General features: G+C 32.3%; 1 protein-coding gene across 5 annotated transcripts in view; it reads right to left on the minus strand.

Moving 5' to 3' along the window:
• The window catches only part of LOC145246619 (uncharacterized), a 538,839-nt gene that overhangs the window by 53,355 nt on the left and 462,967 nt on the right, over nt 1–22,517 (minus strand). For all 5 annotated transcript variants that reach the window (XM_080108293.1, XM_080108292.1, XM_080108291.1 and 2 more), the window contains 4 exons: nt 15,276–15,340; nt 13,760–13,887; nt 12,267–12,432; nt 10,507–10,642 (listed from right to left, as the gene is read on the minus strand). In XM_080108293.1, the coding sequence (XP_079964419.1) occupies nt 10,507–10,642; nt 12,267–12,432; nt 13,760–13,887; nt 15,276–15,340 (495 nt within the window). The remainder of the gene's footprint in view (nt 1–10,506; nt 10,643–12,266; nt 12,433–13,759; nt 13,888–15,275; nt 15,341–22,517) is intronic.

Consider the following 22,517-nt stretch of genomic DNA (forward strand, 5'->3'; position numbering starts at 1 on the left):
TTTCCAGGGTGTTGGAAAGCACTTCTCCTTAAGACAACATTTAAACATGCAAAGAAATTGGAATCTTAGGAAGATCTCCATCATTCCAGTAATTATAGCACTAACTATACTCATGAAAAAGAAAAAAACTACTTGGCAAATATGCCCAGTGAACCAAGTGCAAGACATACAAATAACTAAATTTAAAGAGATTTTTTTTATTGCATTTTCACCCCAAACAAGGAATAGTGTCACTTTGATATGGGGAGGGGGGGGCTACTATCTGGAACATAATTTGTAGGGGTACTATGTAGGGAGTTGAGCATCAAGATGTCTGCTTACATTACACTTGAATTCTGCATATCAGTACAGTCAGGTAAATAAGAGCCTGCAAGAAATTCTTAGTCTAGCAGTTCTGGGGAAGAAGCTATTAGAGTAGAAGGTTTTCTTACATCTAGGGATATCTACTGCGTAGGGGTGGGATTTTGCTGCTTGTCAGTTTGTCGGGGGTATTTACGTCGAGGCGGTACAAGGGCTTGTAGTTCATTAGAGCACCTACTATTAAAATACTTGCAAAATAGGCAGAGAGATGCAACATTTCAGCGATGGGACAGAGGTTGAAGCCTAGCTGATAGTGCGGGACCTATTAGGTTGGCGACTCTCTTTTGAACCCTATTCAGGAGTGAGAGACCAGTAGTAGATGCACCAGCCCAAATGTGACAATACTCTATGCATAGGCGAATGGTGGCCTTGTAGAGGTACAGGATAATTTCAAGCATAACTTTCTAGCATGGTAGAGAGAGCCCACCTTATTCGCAGCAGCCATAGCAATGCCTTCGATGTATCTGTTCCAACTCATCTTCCCTGTGAATGTTAAGCCAAGGAGTTTGAACAAAGTTCTTTCAGGTAATGTATCACTAGCCATAGGTGGTTGAAAAGGTTTCTTGCAGTTATTAAAAATAAAAAAAGGAGCTTAGTCTAGGCCGCATTGAATGTGACCATCCATTTTTGTCCTCATTCCACCATAGACCAGAGGTCTTCTCTAGGGTTTCCACCATTGCCTTGGATACGCGTCTGTTATAGAACATGGTGTCATCAACAAATATACTCATCTCAGAGACAGTTTTATCAGGGAGGTCATTTATGAATATCAGGAACAATAATCAACCCAGAGGTACACCCGCATTTATATCATATTTTTTAACATATAACCATCGAGGACAACCTGGATTCTTCTCTTACTTAAGAAGGATTTAATTATGTTAAGTATTTGTCCAGTAATACCATAGGATCTAATTTTCATGAGAAGACAATCATGCCATACCTTGTCAAAGGCTTTAGATATATCTAGATAGATGAAAATATATATATCTAGGGCTACTGCCCTACCTTCCCCTGCCTTATCCAGTGCATGGTATATATATTCAAAGATTACAGTTAGGTTATCTGCAATAGAACAGACTTGGCAAAAAGAGGGAGGAGACTAATGGGGCAATAATTTAATGGGTCATTTCTTGTAAACTGATACCACAGAAACGATGTTCCAGCAGGCAAGAAAGCAAGATTCATTAAGGGATTTGTTGAAAAGTTTGGAAATAACTGGAGCAACGTCAGCAGAGCATTTTTTTAATAGTATAGCCAGGTCCACATGCTTTTGAGGTGTCTAGAAACTTAAAAAGATCTCCCAGTTGCAATGTATGAGATAGCAGGGGAATATCTTGCATCTGGTAAGATGCCCCATTTCAAGCTAAAACAAAATAAGAAAATTGAAAGAAAAAAAAAAGAAAAAAGAAGCCATACACAAATTCGGTTGTTGTCAGATTGATTGTTTTGGTTTTAATACAAGGAAGTTATATATTTTAGTTTAATTACTTTAAGAAATTAATCAAAAGAAATAAATCTGTTTGGGAAGACAAAAGACATTTTTTGTTTAATTTTTAATGCATAAACCTAGTAAGAAATAAGCAGTGTTTTTTCTACCCAATAAACTAATACCGATAAACTAATATTTTTAATATACTAATATTTTTGAAAGAATAATATTTTTGATAAACTAATATTTTGAATATCGATAGATGTTTCCGGTTCAATAACAATCATCAGTAAAGATGATGTAATTATATCGCTGTCCGAGCACAGACGTGCAAAACAAATGTTTCTATTTTACTATCTTAATAGTATTATGCTAATTTTAAACAGTATTTGTAATAATAACGGAAATAAATTTGTAATGCATATAATTTTATTGGCAATAATCATAGAAAAAATATTTTAAATGTTTTACACCGAGAAAGAAATGTAATCAGAAGTCAATGTTGTATGCAGATGTTACAGACAAGCAAAATTAGAGTTAGTATAAATATTTCTACATGTTATAAAAATGCTTCAAATGTACAAATTACTAACTAAAAAAGCCAATTGTTAAAATTCTTAAACTAAAGAATATAAAATTATTTAAAAAAAAAAAAAAAAAAAAATGCTGCCACTTATGCATCTTTTGATCCAGATTTCCTTGACGTTGACTCAGGCTTGACCTGACGAGAACCATTAGAACAAGTCGAGCAAAATAAAAGACGCCAAAAAACATAATTAACTACATTTATTACAAAAAAAAATAAATAAATAAAAAATCCTACCTTAAGTTTAATAAATATTTTTATTTTGTTTTTTAATTTTCAAGAATTCTTTGCAAAAAATATGTGAATGTTTTTGTGAAAGTTGAAACTTTATTTTTTTAAAACTTTTTTCAAGAGAAGTTTCAATATCTTCTTTTTTTTTTTTTTTTGCAGGTCTTATGTTTTTTTTTTTGTTTCAAGAAAAGTTGCAATATTTCTTTTGTTTTATATGTGAATGATTTTGTGAAATGTGGCCACAAATAAATAAATTCCAAAATCTTGAATAATTTCATTTTAGACCAAGAAAGAAATGTTCTGCTATGCAAGGAGACTTACTGTCTGCATTAAGCATTGAGCACCTCCAAGCGAAACCATCGCTCCCATACATCCTTTTCTTGATAGAACACTTCCGCAAACATGTCTTGCACATCAATACTGAAATTGTTAGATTCCTATCTTGACAATAAATTAACGTTTGTTCAGACATCTGAATCATTTATTCCAATTTATTCAAAAAGTCATCTCTGGTTCCATTTAACAAAATTCCAATTTTAATTGGCTAATCGAACGCTCAGCCAAATGATTTGAAAAATAAAAAGTAAAAATACCTCCCCCCATCATCCAAAAGTTGCTTAAATACTTCTTTTATCAAAAAAAAAAAAAAAAAAAGAAAAATGACTATTTCTTTTTTTTTTTTCTCTTGTGTTTTACCATTTGATCAGCGCTCTGCTTTTTCCAGTGGTTCTCGTCAGCTGCTGATCAAGCCCAAGCCAACGTCACGGAAATCTGGGTTAAAAAGATGCATGAGTACCATAAATTCAAGTGCAAATTCAGCACTATTTATTTTGGCATCTGAAAAGAACAGGTTTAGCACCATACCATATTTTATGTCATTCAAACTGCTCACCAAGCAAACCACATTTTCAAATTGATTGACTTCAATTTTTTTTTCGATTTCAAAAATCTATAAGTTATATTTACTTCTTAAAAATATATATTTCCATTTTGTTTGTGAATTTTTAAGATGAGGATTGATTATTCATATTTGAATTTGTTCTCATCTTGAGTGTTTTTTTTTCACGGCATTTCAGTCGATGTAATCTCCAACTTTCTTCAGGTGCATCTTTCTGTCGAAATGAGAGAATTTGTACAAAATTCCAAACGGAACCCTTTATTCAAATTATTTGGATTCATTGGACTGCTGTTCTTTTTTGTGATTTTCACAATATTTCGGTCAATATAATCTCCGACCTTCATGTGTATCTTGTCGAATTCAGGAATGTTTCTGTTGAACTCAGGAATTTGGACGGAATTTTGAGCAGAACCCTTTATTTTACTACACAGGGGTAGCATGCTCTTGTTCCGTCAACCATGACTGAATAGAGTTCCTAAGTAATTCGCAATTGTATTTTTCGGTCACCCACACTGAGGATTGAACCTTCAGGAGAATATCACTTTTTACCATTGATTTTTTTTGAGTACCCTAACAACTGTGCCACGGGTCCTTACGGACAATTCTAGTATGAATTTAGGGGCCTTGGCCGACGGAACAAGAGCATGCTACCCTCATGAAGTAAATAAAGGGTTCCACTCAAAATTCCGTTCAAATTCTTGAGTTCGACAAGATACATCTGGAGAAGGTAGGAGGTTACATTGACCGAAACGTGAAAATCACAATCAAGATGAGAACAGTAGTCCAATAAAAAACAATTGCAAATTACTTACTTCTATCCAGTGATGACTGACGAAACGAAGGTATACTAGCCCTGAGTATTAAATAAAGGATGCCATTCAAAATTCCATACAGATTCCCCAAGTTCAACAAAATAAACTTGAAGAAGGTTGGAGGTTATATTGACCAAAACGTTGCAAAAATATCACTTAATATAAGAACAGTAGTTCAAAGTGCCAAAATGCAGATTTATATTTGTTTTTCACAAACAGAAAATTTTTAATTTAACAATGTTAAAATAATAAAAATAAGAAAACTATTTTTAGACAAAAGTATTAAGAGAAATGAAATGTATCATTGACAAATCAATTTGTGTATGTCATATTAATTGAGAAGTTTTTGAAGAACTATTCTATATTTCTTTAATTTTAATTCATACAGCTGAAAAAGTTTCACATTTGGTCTGGAAAAATTTTTTTTAAACAGAAATAAAAAAGCATAAAAAATGCAAAATAAAATGTCTATAACTAAATGAAGCAAGTTTGTCAAAAGTCTATTAATCAAAAATAAAACATGCACAAACAATTAAACATTGGATTTGAATAAAGCAATAAAAACACATTTATTTAATGCAGTTTTGTCGAAATAAAAGTATCAATCAACACAGGAATGATTTGATGAATGTGTAAAACAAGATATGTATTCAGTGATAAAACTTCTGAAATTAAACAGTTAGAATGTTACAGGAATGCCATGTGACGACTGACCAGTCAGAATGCCACGGGACGACTGACCAGTCAGAATGCCACGGGACGACTGACCAGTCAGAATGCCATGGAACGACTGACCAGCCAGACTGTCACAGGACGACTGACCAGTCAGAATGCCACGGGACGACTGACCAGTCAGAATGCCACGGGACGACTGACCAGTCAGAATGCCACGGGACGACTGACCAGCCAGACTGTCACAGGACAACTGACCAGCCAGAATGCCATAGGACAATTGACCAGTCAGAATGCCACAGGATGACTGACCAAAATTCTTCCAGAGATGCTTGGACAGATATAAAAAATAAATTTTGATTTGCGGTGAAAAGTTGATTTCTTAATTTTAGTTAATTCAGTTATTTTCTCAAGTTGGGTGGAAAGAAACAGTTTTAATTACGCAAATACTATCACTAGTTTAAAAGTTATAAGAATTTTAAGTGCCAAAATTTGTATTTTTCTCTGGATATTTTTCCTGGACAAAACTTTTAAAAAGAAGTTGGGCTAAAATACAGACCTCATCATTTCAACAAATTGCTTATTTTATTCTCGTTTCATCCATTTAATTGTTTTAAATACTGGCTTCCCTTCAAACAAAACAAGCCAAGCATGCGGAGGTCTTCCTACATGATTGAAAAATTTACTTTCACCATGACTTGTGCAAAATTTCAAAAAGATCCAAGACGTGGTTATTAAGAAAAGTGCGAACAAATGAACGGATGAATGATTTGAGGGACACTTTACCCCTATAATGGCCTCTAGGTGAGCAATCAGAGTTATCCCGGAAAATCCGTTCTGAAAAAATTTACTTTTACCATGACTAATATTTGTACAAATTTTTTTTAAAAATTCAAGACATGGTTATTGAGAAAAATGCAAATGCATGAACGGGAGGTAATTACTAGGTCCAATCCTTCCTTTGTCGGAGGACTAAAAAGAAAAAAATGTGGTTTGTTTAAGCACATTAAGTGTGAAATTTTGCCAATGTCTAACAAAAATACACTATTCCTCCATAATGCTATAAAGTTTTTTGTTTTTTTTTTCAAAATTAAGTATTACAAAATGTCCTGCAGTATTTTTTTTACACAGGTCTATGGACCAACCTAATAAACAACTGCTATCCCGTTAGTAACAATTTCATTCAATCCACATATTTAACAAATAAAATACTATTTTAAACTTAATTGTGACTGACCTACCAATCAAAACTGCTTATGTGTGTGTATATATATATATATATATATATATATATATATATATATATATATATATGTGTGTGTGTGTGTGTGTGTGTGTGGACACATTTAAAAATAATAAAATAGTTGACTTATAGAGTGATGTCTACTGAAAAATGACATGGATTTAAATGTTACTTGAAAAGTCATTAATATTTCACTTGAATAATCATAAACAGACGAATCCTAAGTTTCATTTAAATATATAAAGATTTGGTTGTATTTTAAGCAATGAGAACTGTGTAATCTGCTTCCAAGAAGGAAAGATTAAAAATAAAAATAGAATTTTGTTTGAAAGAAATTTTTATTTCATGAGTTTTTATAGATTTTTGCTGTCGAGGACATAGGGTTTTTTTGGGGTTTTTTTTTTTTGGTTTTCTCAGTAATATGAAAAGTAATATTCAGAGAGAAGGTGAGGTTAGTTATGAACACTGTTTTTAAGTTTGGATAAAATGAAGAAAGAAAAGTAAAACTAAAAAATGTAAATGGAATAAAAGAAAGGTAAGACATAAAAAGAACTGAAAAGGTGAAAAGAGAGATAGAGCAAAAAGATATGTACATTATATATAGATAGAGAGAGAGAGAGAGAGAGAATAAAAAAAGAAAACAATATAAAAGTACATACTAATGTATATAGATTTATTCATTTATTCAATAAAGATGATACAGGAATTAGAGGTGTAGGATAAGTAAGAACTCTTTACACCATGGTATTTCGAAGCCTAATGCTTCTCATCAGAAGAGTAGAAAAGATGCTAAGTAACATGCTGGGGATGCAACATCTAGCAAAAGTTACATGAGGAGCAAAATAATTGAGATTGTTTGGGGGTGGGAGAACTAAAGTAATATAGGAGGAGTATAGCTTTTATATAAACTTCAAAACAATTTGTTGAGCTTTGCATTATCCTGATAAGCCTCCTCTTAAAGAATCAATCTTATTGTTATTCTTTTTACCCCTTTACCCCTTTTTTTTAAAACTATTGGAGTAAAAGGCTTTCTTACACCTGTAAAGGAGTGGGACTTAGTTGTTTGTCGGGTTTGTCGGAGGGGTAGTCACATCGAGGAGGTACAAGTGCTTGCACTTCGTCAGAGCATTCACCATTAAAGTATTTGTAGAACAGGCAGAGGGATGCACCATTTCGTCGATGGGACAGAGGCTGAAGTCTAGATGACAGTTCAGAACCTATCAGGTTGGCGACTCTCTTTTGAACCCTGTCCAGGAGTGAGAGACAAACAGCAGATGCACCAGCCTAAATGTGACAACAGTACTCCATACATGGGCGAATGGTGGCCTTATAGAGGTACAGAATAATTTCAGGTACAAGTAATTTTCTAGCACGGTAGAGAGAGCAGCCTTGGCAATGCTCTCAATGTACCTATTCCAGTTCATGTTCCCTGTAAACGTTAGGCTGAGGAGTTTAAAAGAAATAATTTCAGGCAATGTGTTCTTGGCCATTGCTATTTGGTGGTAGAGAAGGTTTCTTGTAGTTATTGAAGCAAACAAGCTTAGTCTTGACAGCATTGAATGTGACCATCCATTTTTTATCCCCATTCCACTAGAGATTGGAGGTCATTCTCTAGTGTTTCTGCCATGTCCTTAGATGTGTTCATTTGTTTTCCTCTCATGCCTGTAATAGAGACTGATGTCATTGGCAAATATACCCATCTCCGAAACAATTTTATCAGGGAGGTCATTTATGAATATCAGGAATAACAAAGGTCCAAGGATAGACCCCTGAGGTACTCCCACATTTATATCATATTGCTTAGATGTACGACCGTCGAGGACAACTTGGATTTTTCTCTTACTTAAGAAGGATTTAATTACATTATGTATTCTTCCAGTGATACCATATGATCTAATTTTCCTTAGAAGACCATCGTGCCATACCCTGTCAAAAGCCTTAGATATATCAAGGGCTACCGCTCTACCCTCCCCTGTTTTGTCCAGTGAACAGTATATATGTTCAGAAATTACAGTTAAGATATCTGCTGTTGAACGGGCTTGCCTAAATCTATATTGTTTGTCGGTCAGGAGTTTAGCAGCTATTATGTGTTGGACTAGGGCTTGATTAACTAAGGATTCAAATATTTTGGCGAAAAGCGGGAGGAGGCTAATGGGGCGATAATTTAGTGGGTCAGTTCTTTCACCAGAATTCTTGAAGACTGGTACCACAGAGGCGGTTTTCCAGCAGTCGGGAAAGCAAGATTCGTTAAGGCATTTATCGTAAAGTTTGGAGACAACTGGAGCAACCTCAGCAGAGCATTTTTTTAATAGCACAGCATACATTTTCCCTATACTGCCCAGATTTAATCTTTCTCAAAGGTCATCAGCTACATACATGCAGCTATGCGTTGGATATCTTTTAAAAATTGACTTTCCAAACTAACCTATATCTGGCCAGGTCTTTCTTTATCCCTCTTTCTCTCAAGTCCATTTTTATCACTTCCTTCCAGGTTTTCAACCTTACCCTACCAACTGACGAGCGTTCGGATGATTAATTGGAATCAGAAATCAGAAAAATCAAAACTTTTGAGGTATCAGAATCAGTATTGGAAAAATTTGTGCCTATTTTCTGATGCTAAAACCTTTAAACTTAAATTCAAACCATTATCACCACACAAGCAGTAAAGCCACGCATATAAAATCAACAGTAGGTTCCTTGATATGACAGGAGCACATTCGAAATGAATGCTTCTGATTAGAGCACAATTGAACCATTATACTTGGCTTTTGTATTTTGAACTTTAATTCAAGCCATTATATATATCAAAATAATTTTATAAAATGAACAGTAGGTTCTCTACAGTGCAATGTAGACTACAATATATTGTGGACTAAGTCACTGTGGGAGGCATGGGACGCTTTTTCCCAGTAAACTGCAATGGGTTCCTAACAAAAGCAGGTAATCAATCGATTTGATTGAAAAATAGGCAATTTCACTGATTTCAATGGCAATAAAAATATGAGAGTGTAAACAATCGTTGATCATCATTCAATCCTGGGCAATGTCAGGTCTCTCTGCTAGTCCGTAAATATTTAGCCATAGAAATGTGGGTTTTTTTTTTAGGTGTGTGGGGGGGGGGGACGGGACAGTAAAAACGTATGCAATATGGACATAGATTTTCACAAATCTAAAAATACACCCGTGTAGGTTGGTTTATAGATTTTAGTTTTACAGGTAATTTAAAAATTAACAAATATTTATTTTTCAGTGGCAACAATGGAAAATTAAGTCTTAAACAAAAACAAATCACAAAAAAATTTTAAATAATCATTTTTGGCATCAGAAATAAGTACAACTTTTTCAAAAGTTCTGATTTTTTTTTTAAATTCCAGATCCCAATTAATCATCACCACATGAGTTATTTACTTACTAGGAGTTACACAGGCTATCATCAAAGATTTCTTTTTGAGAACAACTTGTTGTGTTCTCTGGAGTCTGAGTGAAAAGATTCTCCAGATTTCCAGTACTCTTCACCTCTTTGGATAACCTTTGCGAAAGAATTTGCATTATTGCAACAGCTGCTTACCATTGGTTTCTTGTGGGTCTTCTATGGAATTTGGGTGGCAATAAGACTCTCCAAGGTCCCAGTCCTTTTTGCATTCATCCAGCAGAGGTCTGGCTAGTGATTTCTCTCCTCAGTGTTTCTATCCTCCTTGACCCTTCCGACTTATTTGGTATGCTGCCAGTTTATGGTGACATACATACCCCCACCCCCAAAAAAAAAGTGTGGGAGGGGAAATTCAGGGTGTATAGGGTAGTTTATTATTACTATTATTTCACTAATTGTTTTTATTGGTTATATTTTATTTTTTTATTCAGCTGCCAAAGAAAGTGAGAAAGAAGATGAAAGAGAGAGAGAGAGGGTGGAAGGAGAGAAGAAAGGGGGAAAAGTTTTAAAAGAAAAGATATTACACACACTTTTTACCTTTTCTATTTTGTTTCCGATGCACCCGAGGCAACACAGAGTAACCATGCTAGTCTAAAAGAAGAGGATCTGCTCATCAGTCTGTTTCACTTAAGTTTAAAGACTTCCATTCATCTAAGAGGCTTTATTTGGGTTTGAAATAGAATTTTCATCCTTAAATATGCAAATTGAACGAATACTGTTTTTTTTTCTTATAATTAAACTTCATTCCTTAACATCAGAACAAGGGTGAATTCTAAGGTCCAAATCTGACAGTGAACCAATAATTGTGCTGAGAAAAATAAGAATAAAATGTCTGCCCTGACCTGTTTTAAAAGTTTGTACGCTTCTTGTTCATTTTTCAATTCCTTTTTAGTCTCTTCCAATTCCTGTTTTATTTTGTCCAATAAAATCTGGTATTCTGGTGGTGCTCCATCGTAGACCATGGACTCATTTTCACAACTGAATCAAAAAAAAAAAAAAAAAAATTAAAAAAAAAATAAAATATGATGCAATACCATAAACAATAAGTTCTGAAGTTGCAATATAGACAGGAATATGCATTCCCAATCAGTTATAGAATTATTTACTGGTTATTATCCTCTTAATTATTCAAACTTTCTTAAACTTGAGTCTTAAATTTTAGTCATTTTCTAGAATTAAAATTATGTAATGGATTTTGATCAAAATTGATATAAGCACTCTTGATTAGGGATCGGCAACCTTTTGGAGTGTGAGGGCCAAAAAGCTATGCTGATTATAGAAGGAGGGCCAAACAGTTTTTGCTATATTGTCATGGACAAAAAAAATGTTATTTAATATGCAAATAAATTTTTTGTACATTTGAAGAAAACATTAAATATGTCATGGGAGTGAGTTTATATAAACAGTGTCTATTTTCTGATTCTCTTTAATGCTGTGATATGTACTGTGTGTCGTCTAGTGGTTAAAATGTTCTATTGTTGTATGTATGTAAAATATTTGTGTGTGCAGGCACTTCTTCAAATATATGTAGCTTTTATGGACAGCTTTTCTTACAATCAAATGGATAACATGTCTACTTGTCTCAGACCAAAAGGACCATATACCTTCTTATTTATCCAAACCCTGAAAGAACGCCATAAGTTATAGTTTACACAGGTTTTATTCTTCTTATGGATTCCCTTGTCAGAGTTTAGCACGCTGAGTCGCTTTCTACATTTTCACTAATTCCCCCTTCTGCTTCCAACAGGTCGTGCACATGTCTATTTGCCAACTCATTAGCTTGATCTCTAACTACCTATTACGTCAGCAAAACCCCAATCACATGTCCACAACGACACAAACAGGCGATTCGTCATGTAAGCCAAAATCTGTTTACCTCTAACCAAATTCCACAACTACTTCGAAAATTCCTAAATTAACTTATTTTATTTCCGAGTTAAATTCCTGACTAAACATTCCAAGCTGTAAATCCACATTTTCAAAAATCTAATTGCTTTATTTTTCTAAAAAATAATAATCGACCAGGTTACTCGGCGTTGTTCGAGCATGCTAATGTAATACAACAATATGATTATATTCAAACGATATCATTTTACTATTTTACAGTAAAATAATAAAAAATCACAAACATATTTTAGAAAAAAAATTGTATTTATATCATGCACTGAGTAAAGTGGCAAGCCAAACAAAATTCACTTGAGGGCCGGATTTAGCTCACATATCGGAGGTTGCTGACCCATCTTAGACAGAAAGTTTAGTAGCATTATATGCATGCTGATTTTAATCTTCGTAAGCAGACAAAAAAGTGCAAAACTGTTCTACTTGGAGAATTAATTTTATATCCTAAAAATGGGTATCATTCTAGTTTATTCTAATTTAGAAAACACCCAATCAAGATTAATGACAGCCAAAATAATTAAAGTGTCCATTGATCCTAATCATACGATCTCGTCAGACATTTTGATTTCTCTGAATGGATTTAATATAGTTATAACATCGTATGTCTAGTTACACTTTCAATTTTGTCACAAAATTAAATTTTAAAAACCAATTTAATTCACACATAAATGGCTAATATTTTTCTGGCATCAAATAAACTTACTTGTTTTTTAGGCTTTCGTTTTCTGCCTTAATCTTGATTACTTCTTCCATTTTCTTAATTGTTTCCACACTTTCTTTCTGGTTTCCTTCAATCAAAGAGATTTTCCCATTCAGCTGATCAATTTCTCGTTCAAGTCCTTCTTTTTCTTTTAAAATCTCATTCAATTCTGAAAAGAACAAAAAGAAATACATGACAGCAAACAAATGCCTCATTTATGTTTGTCTAAAAACATTTTTTAAATGAAAATAAAAAAGGACTGAAAAACAAACATTTGGAGCAATAATTTTTTAAATAATTTTTAAAAAATAAAGGAAACAGATTTCAAAGATGCTACCCACAAATCACACACAGCATTATCATATTCATTGTAGTTTATCTTCCATTAAAAAAAAAAAAAAAAAAAAAAAAAAAATCAAATTCCTAAAAAATAAAACATCTGAGAGGGGAAAAAAAAAAAGAAAAAAAAAAAATATTTTACCTTTTTAGAGTTGGGGAATCATTTTCCTATATAAATTTAATGCAAAATTAGCAGCTATTTCCTGGCTAATTAGAAGTAAATAGAGACGTGTACACAACTTTTTTTTTTTTTTTTTTTTAAATATTTTTAAGCAAATTTTTGAATTGTACGAAAAAAAAACAAAAAAAAAACTATTTTTACTTACTCATTTATGAATCAACCTATAATTTTAAAAGCATGTTTCGTTATATAATAGGAAATATATTTTTTTTATGATGCTCCCCCTATATTTCATGTTACAGAAACAAAACAAAGTGAATTTAGGTTGATATTGCAACATTTTATAAAGCTGAAGAGTTTAAATTTCAAAAAATATTTATTTTTTATGTACATTTAGAAAACCATTTTTTACTTTACTTGAAATTGTAAATAAAAAAATGAACAATATTGATTTTATGCGCATTTTTATTTACAACTTCAAGTAAAATAAATAATGTTTTTCTAAATATACATAAAAAAAACGAATATTGGTGTTCTTGTTGGAGGTCATTATTGAACTAAGATACTTGAAAACACTCCTCCTGAAGATCCATCACTCGTCTATTACTTCATCTTCTTGGTGTTCAACCTCATGCTAAACTAAATGAACCGGTAATTCCAGATTTGCTTTTACCATTGCAGCTTATTTTTGAAAATTCTATTTACAGAATATCATAGTCAAGAGAAAAATATGAAGACAACTAGATTTTTAGTCCATTAAAAACAGGAAAAACTTATAGCCTATTGACTAAGAATGAGTGATTTACGCTAAATTGATGGTTGAATATGGTTAAATTGGCACTCATTTTTGCATTAATTACTAATACCTATTAATCCCTAATGATGCATTGAACGGATACCAAAATACTTAGTTTGCTGCACTTTATCATAAAGGTCCATATAAAACTTCAGCTAAATCAGCCCATAAGTTTAAAAAAAAAAAAAGTAGACAAGACAAACAGACAGACAAAGAAAAATATAAAGATAATTATCTCACCTTCTTCAGGAATTGTGGAACCATCATTCAAGTTGTTCATAAGACATTCATGTCTCCCCAAGAGATTGTTGTATTCCTCCTTCAATTGACTGTGTTCATCATATAATAAGTCATATGAAATCTTCAAACTAGATAAAACAAAAAAAATTTGTATTAAGAATGTTTGGACAAAATGTACATTCAGCACCCCAATTATCTTAGCTGGTTTCCTAAATATAAACAAAATGCGTAGTTTCAAATTGGCACAGTCTAAATGTTACATATTCCTTGCTAGTCGTCTGCTAATTTTTGGAATATAATATTTTCTTTTTGTTATAGTACATCATACAATTTAAAAAAAAAAATTTTTTTATATGGGAGGAACTCAGGACAAGTCCCGACTTTTCCTCTCTGTCAATTTCCACTTGAAGTATTTATTTTAATTTTACAAAAAAAAAAAATTAGATTCAAAGTGGAATATTTTTCCATGAATTAACTCAGAAAAAAATTATTTTTAAACAATTTTATTTTTTAAATAATACAACCTGATTCTTCCTTTTATTTGGGGGTTCTTGAAAAGATGCAGAAACATATCAGTAATTTGATTGGCCACACTCTTCTCTGCACAATCTCTCTCATGCATATGATATTGCTAGTCTACTAGCCCACTATTACTCGGTTGTAAAAGATGCTTAAATATTATATTTTGATTCATGCAGATTTTGTATTTATTATTATAGAGCCAATTCTTTATTGATTATTATATTGTACCCAATATATAGTAGCAATTTCAAAAGTAAAAAAAAAATGATTTAGATGCCGTCATCTAGAATCGAAACTTTTTGTGCTCCAACGTTCATTATTTATTACCATCTGAGCTAACAACAAATGGATATCAGAACTTTAAAAATTAACCGACTTTAATGTATAAATGTATATTTGCACATGCGTAAAGGAGCACTTTGAGTAGAGTTTTGCCTGTCAAGTTCTAATTTTTCACTTGACCCCTTAGCAGCTATTTTTACCCGCTACAAAACAAATTTAATTTGTTCTTTTATGGGTCTTTAGTTGGTTAATGGGTAACAATTGAAAAAAAAATCTTTATACATTTTGTACATTCATCTTAGTTTATTTTTAATCAATTCATATGCGTGTAACGTTGGTACAGTGGTAACGTCATCAGCTTTGAATGCTACAGTTTTGCTTTCGGTGTTGGATTCTAGCTGATGGCACCCAAATATATATTTTTTTTAAACTTTTAAAATCATGACTTTATAATAATAATAGTATATACGAAATCTCGACAAATTAAAATATCATATTTAATCATATTTTCTAGGCAAAGCTCCCTCTCCCCTAATAATATATATGCATTCTGGACAAATTAAAATATCATATTTATACATATTTTACGAACGGGCAAAGCTGGGCACACCTCAAACCCCCGGCTAGTCTACATATACAAAAAATAAGACAATCTAAAAATTATTTTTCATAGTGATGTTATTGTAAAGATTCCAGTTCCATAAAAACTTACTCCTTTTCTTCATCTGCAGAGATTTCAGCTTCTTTTGATAAAGAGGTTCTCAATTCTTCGTTTTCCTGAAATAAAATAAATAAAAATAAAAAAGAAGCCGTCAATTTTGTTTGCTTTTGGAGATTTTTATGTGTTACTTTTACCTATCGAGATACTGTGTGTATTCTGTAGTATATGCTGTAGAAAGGTGGACATTTACAAAAAGAACACAAGTCCATTTTTATGAATGGTTATGTTTATCATTATTATTACTCTTGTGAATGGATACATTTATATTCATTGCCAATATACACCTATTATTATTTTATGAATGAGTACGTCTATTATTTTTATGAATATTACATTTATCACAGGTCGGCATAGTCACATGTGAGTTGCTGTTATCTTCTCAACTGAAGATGGTATCGTTCGCTGAAACAAAGCAATTAATTCAAACAACATGTTCTTAGAAAAGTTGTTTAGTTCACTCCCACTGCAAGAACTTAGAAACCAGGGTCAGAAAGTGGGATTGAGAAATAAACGCCCCACTGATCAAAAAAAAAAAAAAAAAAAAAAAAACTGTCATCCCTATCGGTATTCCCTGGTGAAAACGCCTCAAACAATTAGCAATAAACTAACCCCTCCTCAAAGTCAAAGCCAAGGTGGGTGGACATCCTAGAACTGCACAGAACTAAACTCCACTGCTAAATCAACAGCACGTTATTAGAAAAATAAGATTTATTCAACCATATGATCGTCCAGTAGCTGAAAGGTAAAAAACTGAGAGAGAGATAGAAAGAGCGAAAGAGATTTACTTATATTTTAAAAGCATTGCTTAATTATATTAAGATTTTATTAGATTATTTTTAAATGCCCATTTTCTGTTTGGTTGCTTCTGCCAAACTATCTTCTCTCAGAATAATCAGGTCAGTCGGAGAACATATGACACCATGTCCATCCACTTAACTGACTGTCAGTTCTCACAATTCAACAGGGTCGATCACTTGACCATTTTATGATCCCGACCTAAAATGTTTCCTGTTTTCAAATATAACCACTATATATATAATATATATATATATATATATATATATATACTAGCTAATATATCCACCAGATAACGTACCCACCTTAATCTTAAACAATGATTGTTTATAAAAAGAAAGAAATCAGAACATTTTATCCATTGCAGCATTGGTTGATTTTTAATCTAAATACAGGATATGACTTTAGGACAAATCAAAAGTAAGGGAGATAAATCTTTCTTTAAATGTGTACATAAAAATTACATTTCTTTTCTATTCATTTAAATGCTTGATTTGCTAAATTAAAATTTGTAAATTTACTATAAGTTTAATTTGACAGATATCTAAATAAAAAATACTAAGTTTCTGAATTTTTGAGATGAGAATTGATTATTCATATTATTTGGATTCTTTGGAGTACTGTTCTCATGTAGTAGCGGATAAAGCACTTGTTAAAAGTTACAATCTTCTGGAGATTGATGGGTCAATCCTCAGTGCAGGCAACACTTAAAGTACAATTGCAAATTACTTATGATTTTTAACCAGTCATGACCAAGGCTATGACAACAGAATATTCTTATTGTTTTGACTCTCGAGTATATATCCGACACAGTTAATCAACCGAAAACCCCATCACTCTATATAAAAGCATATAAGATATCGACGGATACACACTTGAGAGTCAAAAGAATGAAAAGAATATGCTGTTGTCATAGCTCTAGTCACGACTAATGGAGTAAATAAAGGGTTCCATTCAAAATTCTGTGCAGATTCCCAAATTCGACAGAAAGATTCCACGAGTTTAACAAGATACACCTGAAGAAGATTGGAGGTTATATCGAAACGTTGTAAAAATGACACTGAATATAAGAAGAGCCATCCGAAGAATCCAAATAATACGAAAAATATTACATTAAACAAATACAATATACCACCTGGGTTTTATTCTGGAAATGACTACTAAGAATTCCTTCTTTCTTCCTTTCTCTCTTTTAGTATCAAATGTAAAAACAATGTAAGAAAGAAAAGAAAACAAAAAGGAAAAATTAAAACTCCCTATCAATCTTTTTCTTGAGTGAATCTCTTAACATTTTGCCTAATTAAATTTTTTTTCCTAGTGTCCATGATAGTGGGAGGAGATGAAATTAAAACTTCCAAGTTTGACAGTAAAATATCCTCCCCATTTTCTCTATTTATGACTAATCAAAAAAGAAAATATTGATCAGGATTAACTATTAAAATTGATCAGAAGTAGATTTTCTTTTATTCTTTAACCATACAGAGTAGATTTTATGGCTAGCAGTATTAGGACTTCTGAGTGTGAGAGTAAAAACTCCTCTTGTTTCCTCTATTTAAATTAAAAATAAATATTAATCAAGATTAAATATTAGAATTTTAAAACCTATCAAAAAATACAATTTATATTTTTTAACAATACAAACCAATATTTAACTCATTACTAAGAAAACATTTTAATATATACCTTGTATAAAAAAGGCTATCGATTACAAAGGGAAAATTGTATTTATTTTATTAAAAAAAAATGTTGTCAGAAGATTCACATGTTCGACAAAACACAAAGTTAACATCCTCAATACATGCTTTGCAATATCAAGTCAACAAATTCCAGCAAAACTATGAAATTACAGGATGGCAAACATTACAAAAACGGATATGAAGAGAAACAGTTCTGATATAGGTGCTACATTGTCTGCACTTGGCTTACTGCATCATATGAAGTTGCATATTCTTGGTGAACCAAGTGAAAAAGAGATCCAGACAATTGCATTTAAGAGAACAACGAGGATACTAAAAAGAGCTCTCGGTTGGTTTCAATAAAAAGCAGGGCAATGTTGTCAGCTGGTTTGGCTGCCACATACCCAGCATTACAATCTTCAAAAGAAAATAAAAAAAAATAAAAAAAATTGCAAAACAGGGCAAAAATGCACACAGCTGATGAAATTCATACAATGTTAGATTTACCATCATCTATATATAAATCTCGCCTGCCCATTTAAATGTATGTATGTCTGCCTAAAACTTTTGAAAGGAGGCGACAGATTTTCACGAGATCAGTATCATTTTGAAGCTTATATATATATAATGGTTTGCATTAAAGTTTAAAATGCAAAAGTCATGCTTCAAGTTTCAATTGTGCTCTAAACAGAAACATTCATTTCGAATGCACCCTTAAAGAACCTACTGTTGATTTTATATGCCTGCCATTACTGCTTGTGCAGTGATAATGGCTTGAATCCAAGTTTAAAATGAAAAAGTCAAGTATCATTGTGAAATTGTGCTTTAAATAGAAACATTAATTTTGAATGTACCCCTGTCATATCTAAGAACCTACTGTTGATTCTAAATGCCAGACCTTTCTATATGTGTGGTAATAAAACTTCTCATATGCACTCGTGATGTTAGGCTTTTTTTTTCTTTTTTTTACAAGGTGATCACCACTTATCAAGGCCCGGAAGCCACTCAGGGATAAGGGTTATTGCATGTACAATACATTAGTGTGGGGATTTAATAAAAGTGTCTACTTAAGGGGGTGGTTCATCAGGAATTTGTTTACGTTGGACTTGAAGACATTCAGGTTGTAGTCAGGTGAGAAGCAGGCAGAAAAAAAAAAACACTTCGTCTTTTTTTTTTTTTAAATAAAACTAACTTTAATTTTAAAATGTCAATGTTTGAAAAACAGTCAATAATATATATGTCATTATAAAAGTTCTATTTTTGTTTGATAAAAAGAATAAAACGGTTATTAAAAAGTTCTGTAAATATATTAAAAACGCACTCAGAAAGACACCCATTTTTTTAAATATCTTATTTTTAAAAAAAATCTTGCTCACGAATATTCATCAAAATTCTATATTTAAAAATATTATTTTAAAAATATATTAATTGTCGCTGAAGTTAATGTTTTAAAGAATAATTAAATAAATATTGAATTGTCTTAAAAACGCACACAGAAAAAAAACAAAAAAAAACAAAAACATGGTACATAAAAATCAATCTTGGTCGCAAAAATCCGAAACAGAAAGAAAAGACACCCAATATCTTTTATTTAAATACATTCGTTTTGTTACTTAAAAAAAATGTATCGTAAATGTATATTTTTTTTCTTTTAAATCTTCAAAGGTTTTGTAAATATATTAAAAAAAAAAAAAAAATTGCTGGCGAATATTCGAGCATGTTTGCTATTTGACATGTTTACAAACAACCGACGCCATGTGCTTGTGCCAATATCAAGGTTGAATCACCGGTGTAAGTTGAAATGTGCGCCGGTCACCGCCAGGTAGCGGCATCTGCTACAAGGTATCTATTCTTTACTTGATCCTTTTTTTTTTCATTTATCACACCTATAAAACAAATCACATTTAAATCAATAATACAATGTAACCTTTCAAAATTATATATATATATATATATATATATATATATATATATATATAGCGAGAGAGAGAGAGAGAGAGACGATTCATAATTTTGAATTAAAAAGCAGTAATGAGCACTGTTTTCTTTTAATAGTATTAATACATTTACTTGTACATTAAAATAAATGCTGCTCTTTAGACTCCAGGTCTAATTCCCTCTAAAAAAATAATTTATATATATATGAGACAGTAACAATCCAAACAGCCTTTTGTATGGCTAGTTTGCATAATTATTTTTTTTTTTTGTTCATAATAAACTAACCGGGGTGCCCAGCTTTGCCCGAGTATGTGGAGGTGTAAGGCCATTGGTTGAGAGAGAGAGGAAAAAAATAAATAAATAAAATCGGAGTAAGTAAGCAGGCTTGAACCCATAACGCATCGGAGGAAAAGGCAGTGAAAAAAAGCAAACGGTCTTATCGATGTGTCCACTGCAATTGTGACATCATGGGTGGTCGAAATAACGTCTTTTATGCGACGTCGTTGACATGAGGTTGGAATGACTTTCAAAAATATTGACAAAAAAATTGCCCCCCCCCCTTGTAAAAAAAAAGTCCAGTTTATGGTGAAAGAATGTTTTTGGTCAATTTTTACCAATTTTGTCATGATCCAACGCGTCCGTAAAAAGTTTTTGGCAGATATACAAACACACACACATTTTACCTTTTCTATTATAGATTAATGTTTGATGCTATTCGTTTGCAATTTTATTGTCCTTTTTTTCCTATATATATGCAATAGTTTTGTGGGTGCCAACAGCAATTAATTGAAGTGATTTAATTAAAAAAAAAAAGAAGGTAAATTACCAACTTTTCTTAAAAGTTTTACGTTATTAATTTTCAAGGGAGGTAACTTAAATGAAAAGTATAAGTTTTTAAGATTACTTATATCAAAGATGTGTAACAAAGAAAGAACACCCAAAACTAGACGAATAGCTGCCAGATGGTGGGTAGTGATTTGGTTTCTATTTTTATAAAATTGTTTCTTTCCTTGTTACTGACAAACAGAGTATTTAAAAATATGGCCATAGAAACACTTGAAATTTTCAATTTTTACAATATTAGTAGCCCCCCCCTCCTCTACTTCAAGATGCAACCAACGCCCATAACTATGTATATTACTCTCTGGTACATTAGTAACATCTGTGAAAATCCTCTTAAAATATGTTAATGGTTTTATTATTGCGTATTTGAATAATAGTGTTTCATTTGCTCACCATATGTCAGTATAGCATGGTTAGATTGTTGGATGTATAAAGAATAAAGTTTAAAATTGGAAGTTTCCACATTAGATTAAATTAAGCAAACGAATGGAAAATTCCCTTAGAAGTCACAAAGTATAGTTAAAGATTAGGCTGAGATGTACAAGTAGTTTTAGTCTGAAAAAAACTATATGGCAGAAAATTTAAGTTCTTGCCTAAGAATGAATTTTTTTTACAAATGAGTCATCACTTTTCAAGATTAAAATTGATCTTAAGAATAAGGATTTATGGTATGGATATATTAATTGAATCATGATGATTATTAAGAGAGGATTGATGATCTTTATATTCCACTATCCAAAACAACAGCCAACTCAGAAAATAGCAATTCTTCTCCATTAGCTAGAAACATTGTTCATGGAATGTGAGGACTAAAAGACAAAAGAGAGAAGCAGGAGTTTCAAATTCAAACTTTCTACTCTCTGATAATGCATCAAAGTGTTTGATGACAAGTCTTTCCCTATGCTACAGCAATCGGAAAGGAAGATGAAATTTGTGAAAACTGTAAAAATGAATACAGAACAAGTAATGGATTTAATTTTTGCTCTTTTTAATTGATTCAGCGACATCTCTTTCAGCTATGAAGAAAGGAAAGAACAAAAAAATTCAATCTCTCTAACTGCTACTGTCACCACATCATTATCCAATGAGCAAACTACTATGTGTCAAGGAAAGACGCACAACTGTTTCTGTTAATGAAGAAGACAATGGACAATCAGTGGGAATACTGTTGCATATTTTTCTCACTAAATCATTTTTATCTGCATGTTATCTAACTGCTTATTTGACAGACTACTTTCTTTCTGTCCTAAATGTCTATCTTAACAGCCCATGACTTGTCTAGTGGTTGCGGGTGTGCGTGTGTGTGAAACATAATACACATAACGACATACCTGTCTGCTGCTGACCACTTCTGTCTTGGGTGCTGCCGTGGGGATTCGCCAACATAACAAGCAAGATACACATGATGTATGTTTTTTATGTATCGGTTTATTTCACTCCCAGACATTTCGTCTACCGCAGCATGGAATGAAATTGACAATCTTGGACTTGTGGCATTTCTCTGCATCCATTTGGAGACCGTCGCTCCCTTATGAGGGAGACCTGTTTAATACATCTTGCTTCCTTGGCTTCTCGGACCCAACTCAACTAAACTTACTCAAACTGGAGCACCTGACATGCCATGTTCTGTCTCCACTCGCATAGTTCCGGTGCAATTCACCAGTCACCCAGTTTATTATATGTCACAACATGACCTTTTGACTCTTCCTGCACCTGCAATGCTTGCACAACTTATTGTTTCCTATATTCAATCTGTTGTTTACTGTGCTAGACAGATAGATAGATAATAAATAAATGCTTTTCTACGCTATTACCTAACATTTTTTGTTTGCAGTATATTTATAATACACAAACATGACATACTTGTCTCCTGCTGCTCCTCCTGAGGAGATTCACCAACGTCTTGGGGGAGCTGGTCCTGTTATAACAAGCCACATGTAATACAGACACAAGACGCTGTATGTTTATATATATATTCTTT

Source organism: Euprymna scolopes, chromosome 24 (assembly GCF_053919585.1).
Source record: "Euprymna scolopes isolate OS-2025 chromosome 24, ASM5391958v1, whole genome shotgun sequence".
Taxonomy (NCBI): Eukaryota; Metazoa; Mollusca; class Cephalopoda; order Sepiida; family Sepiolidae; genus Euprymna; species Euprymna scolopes.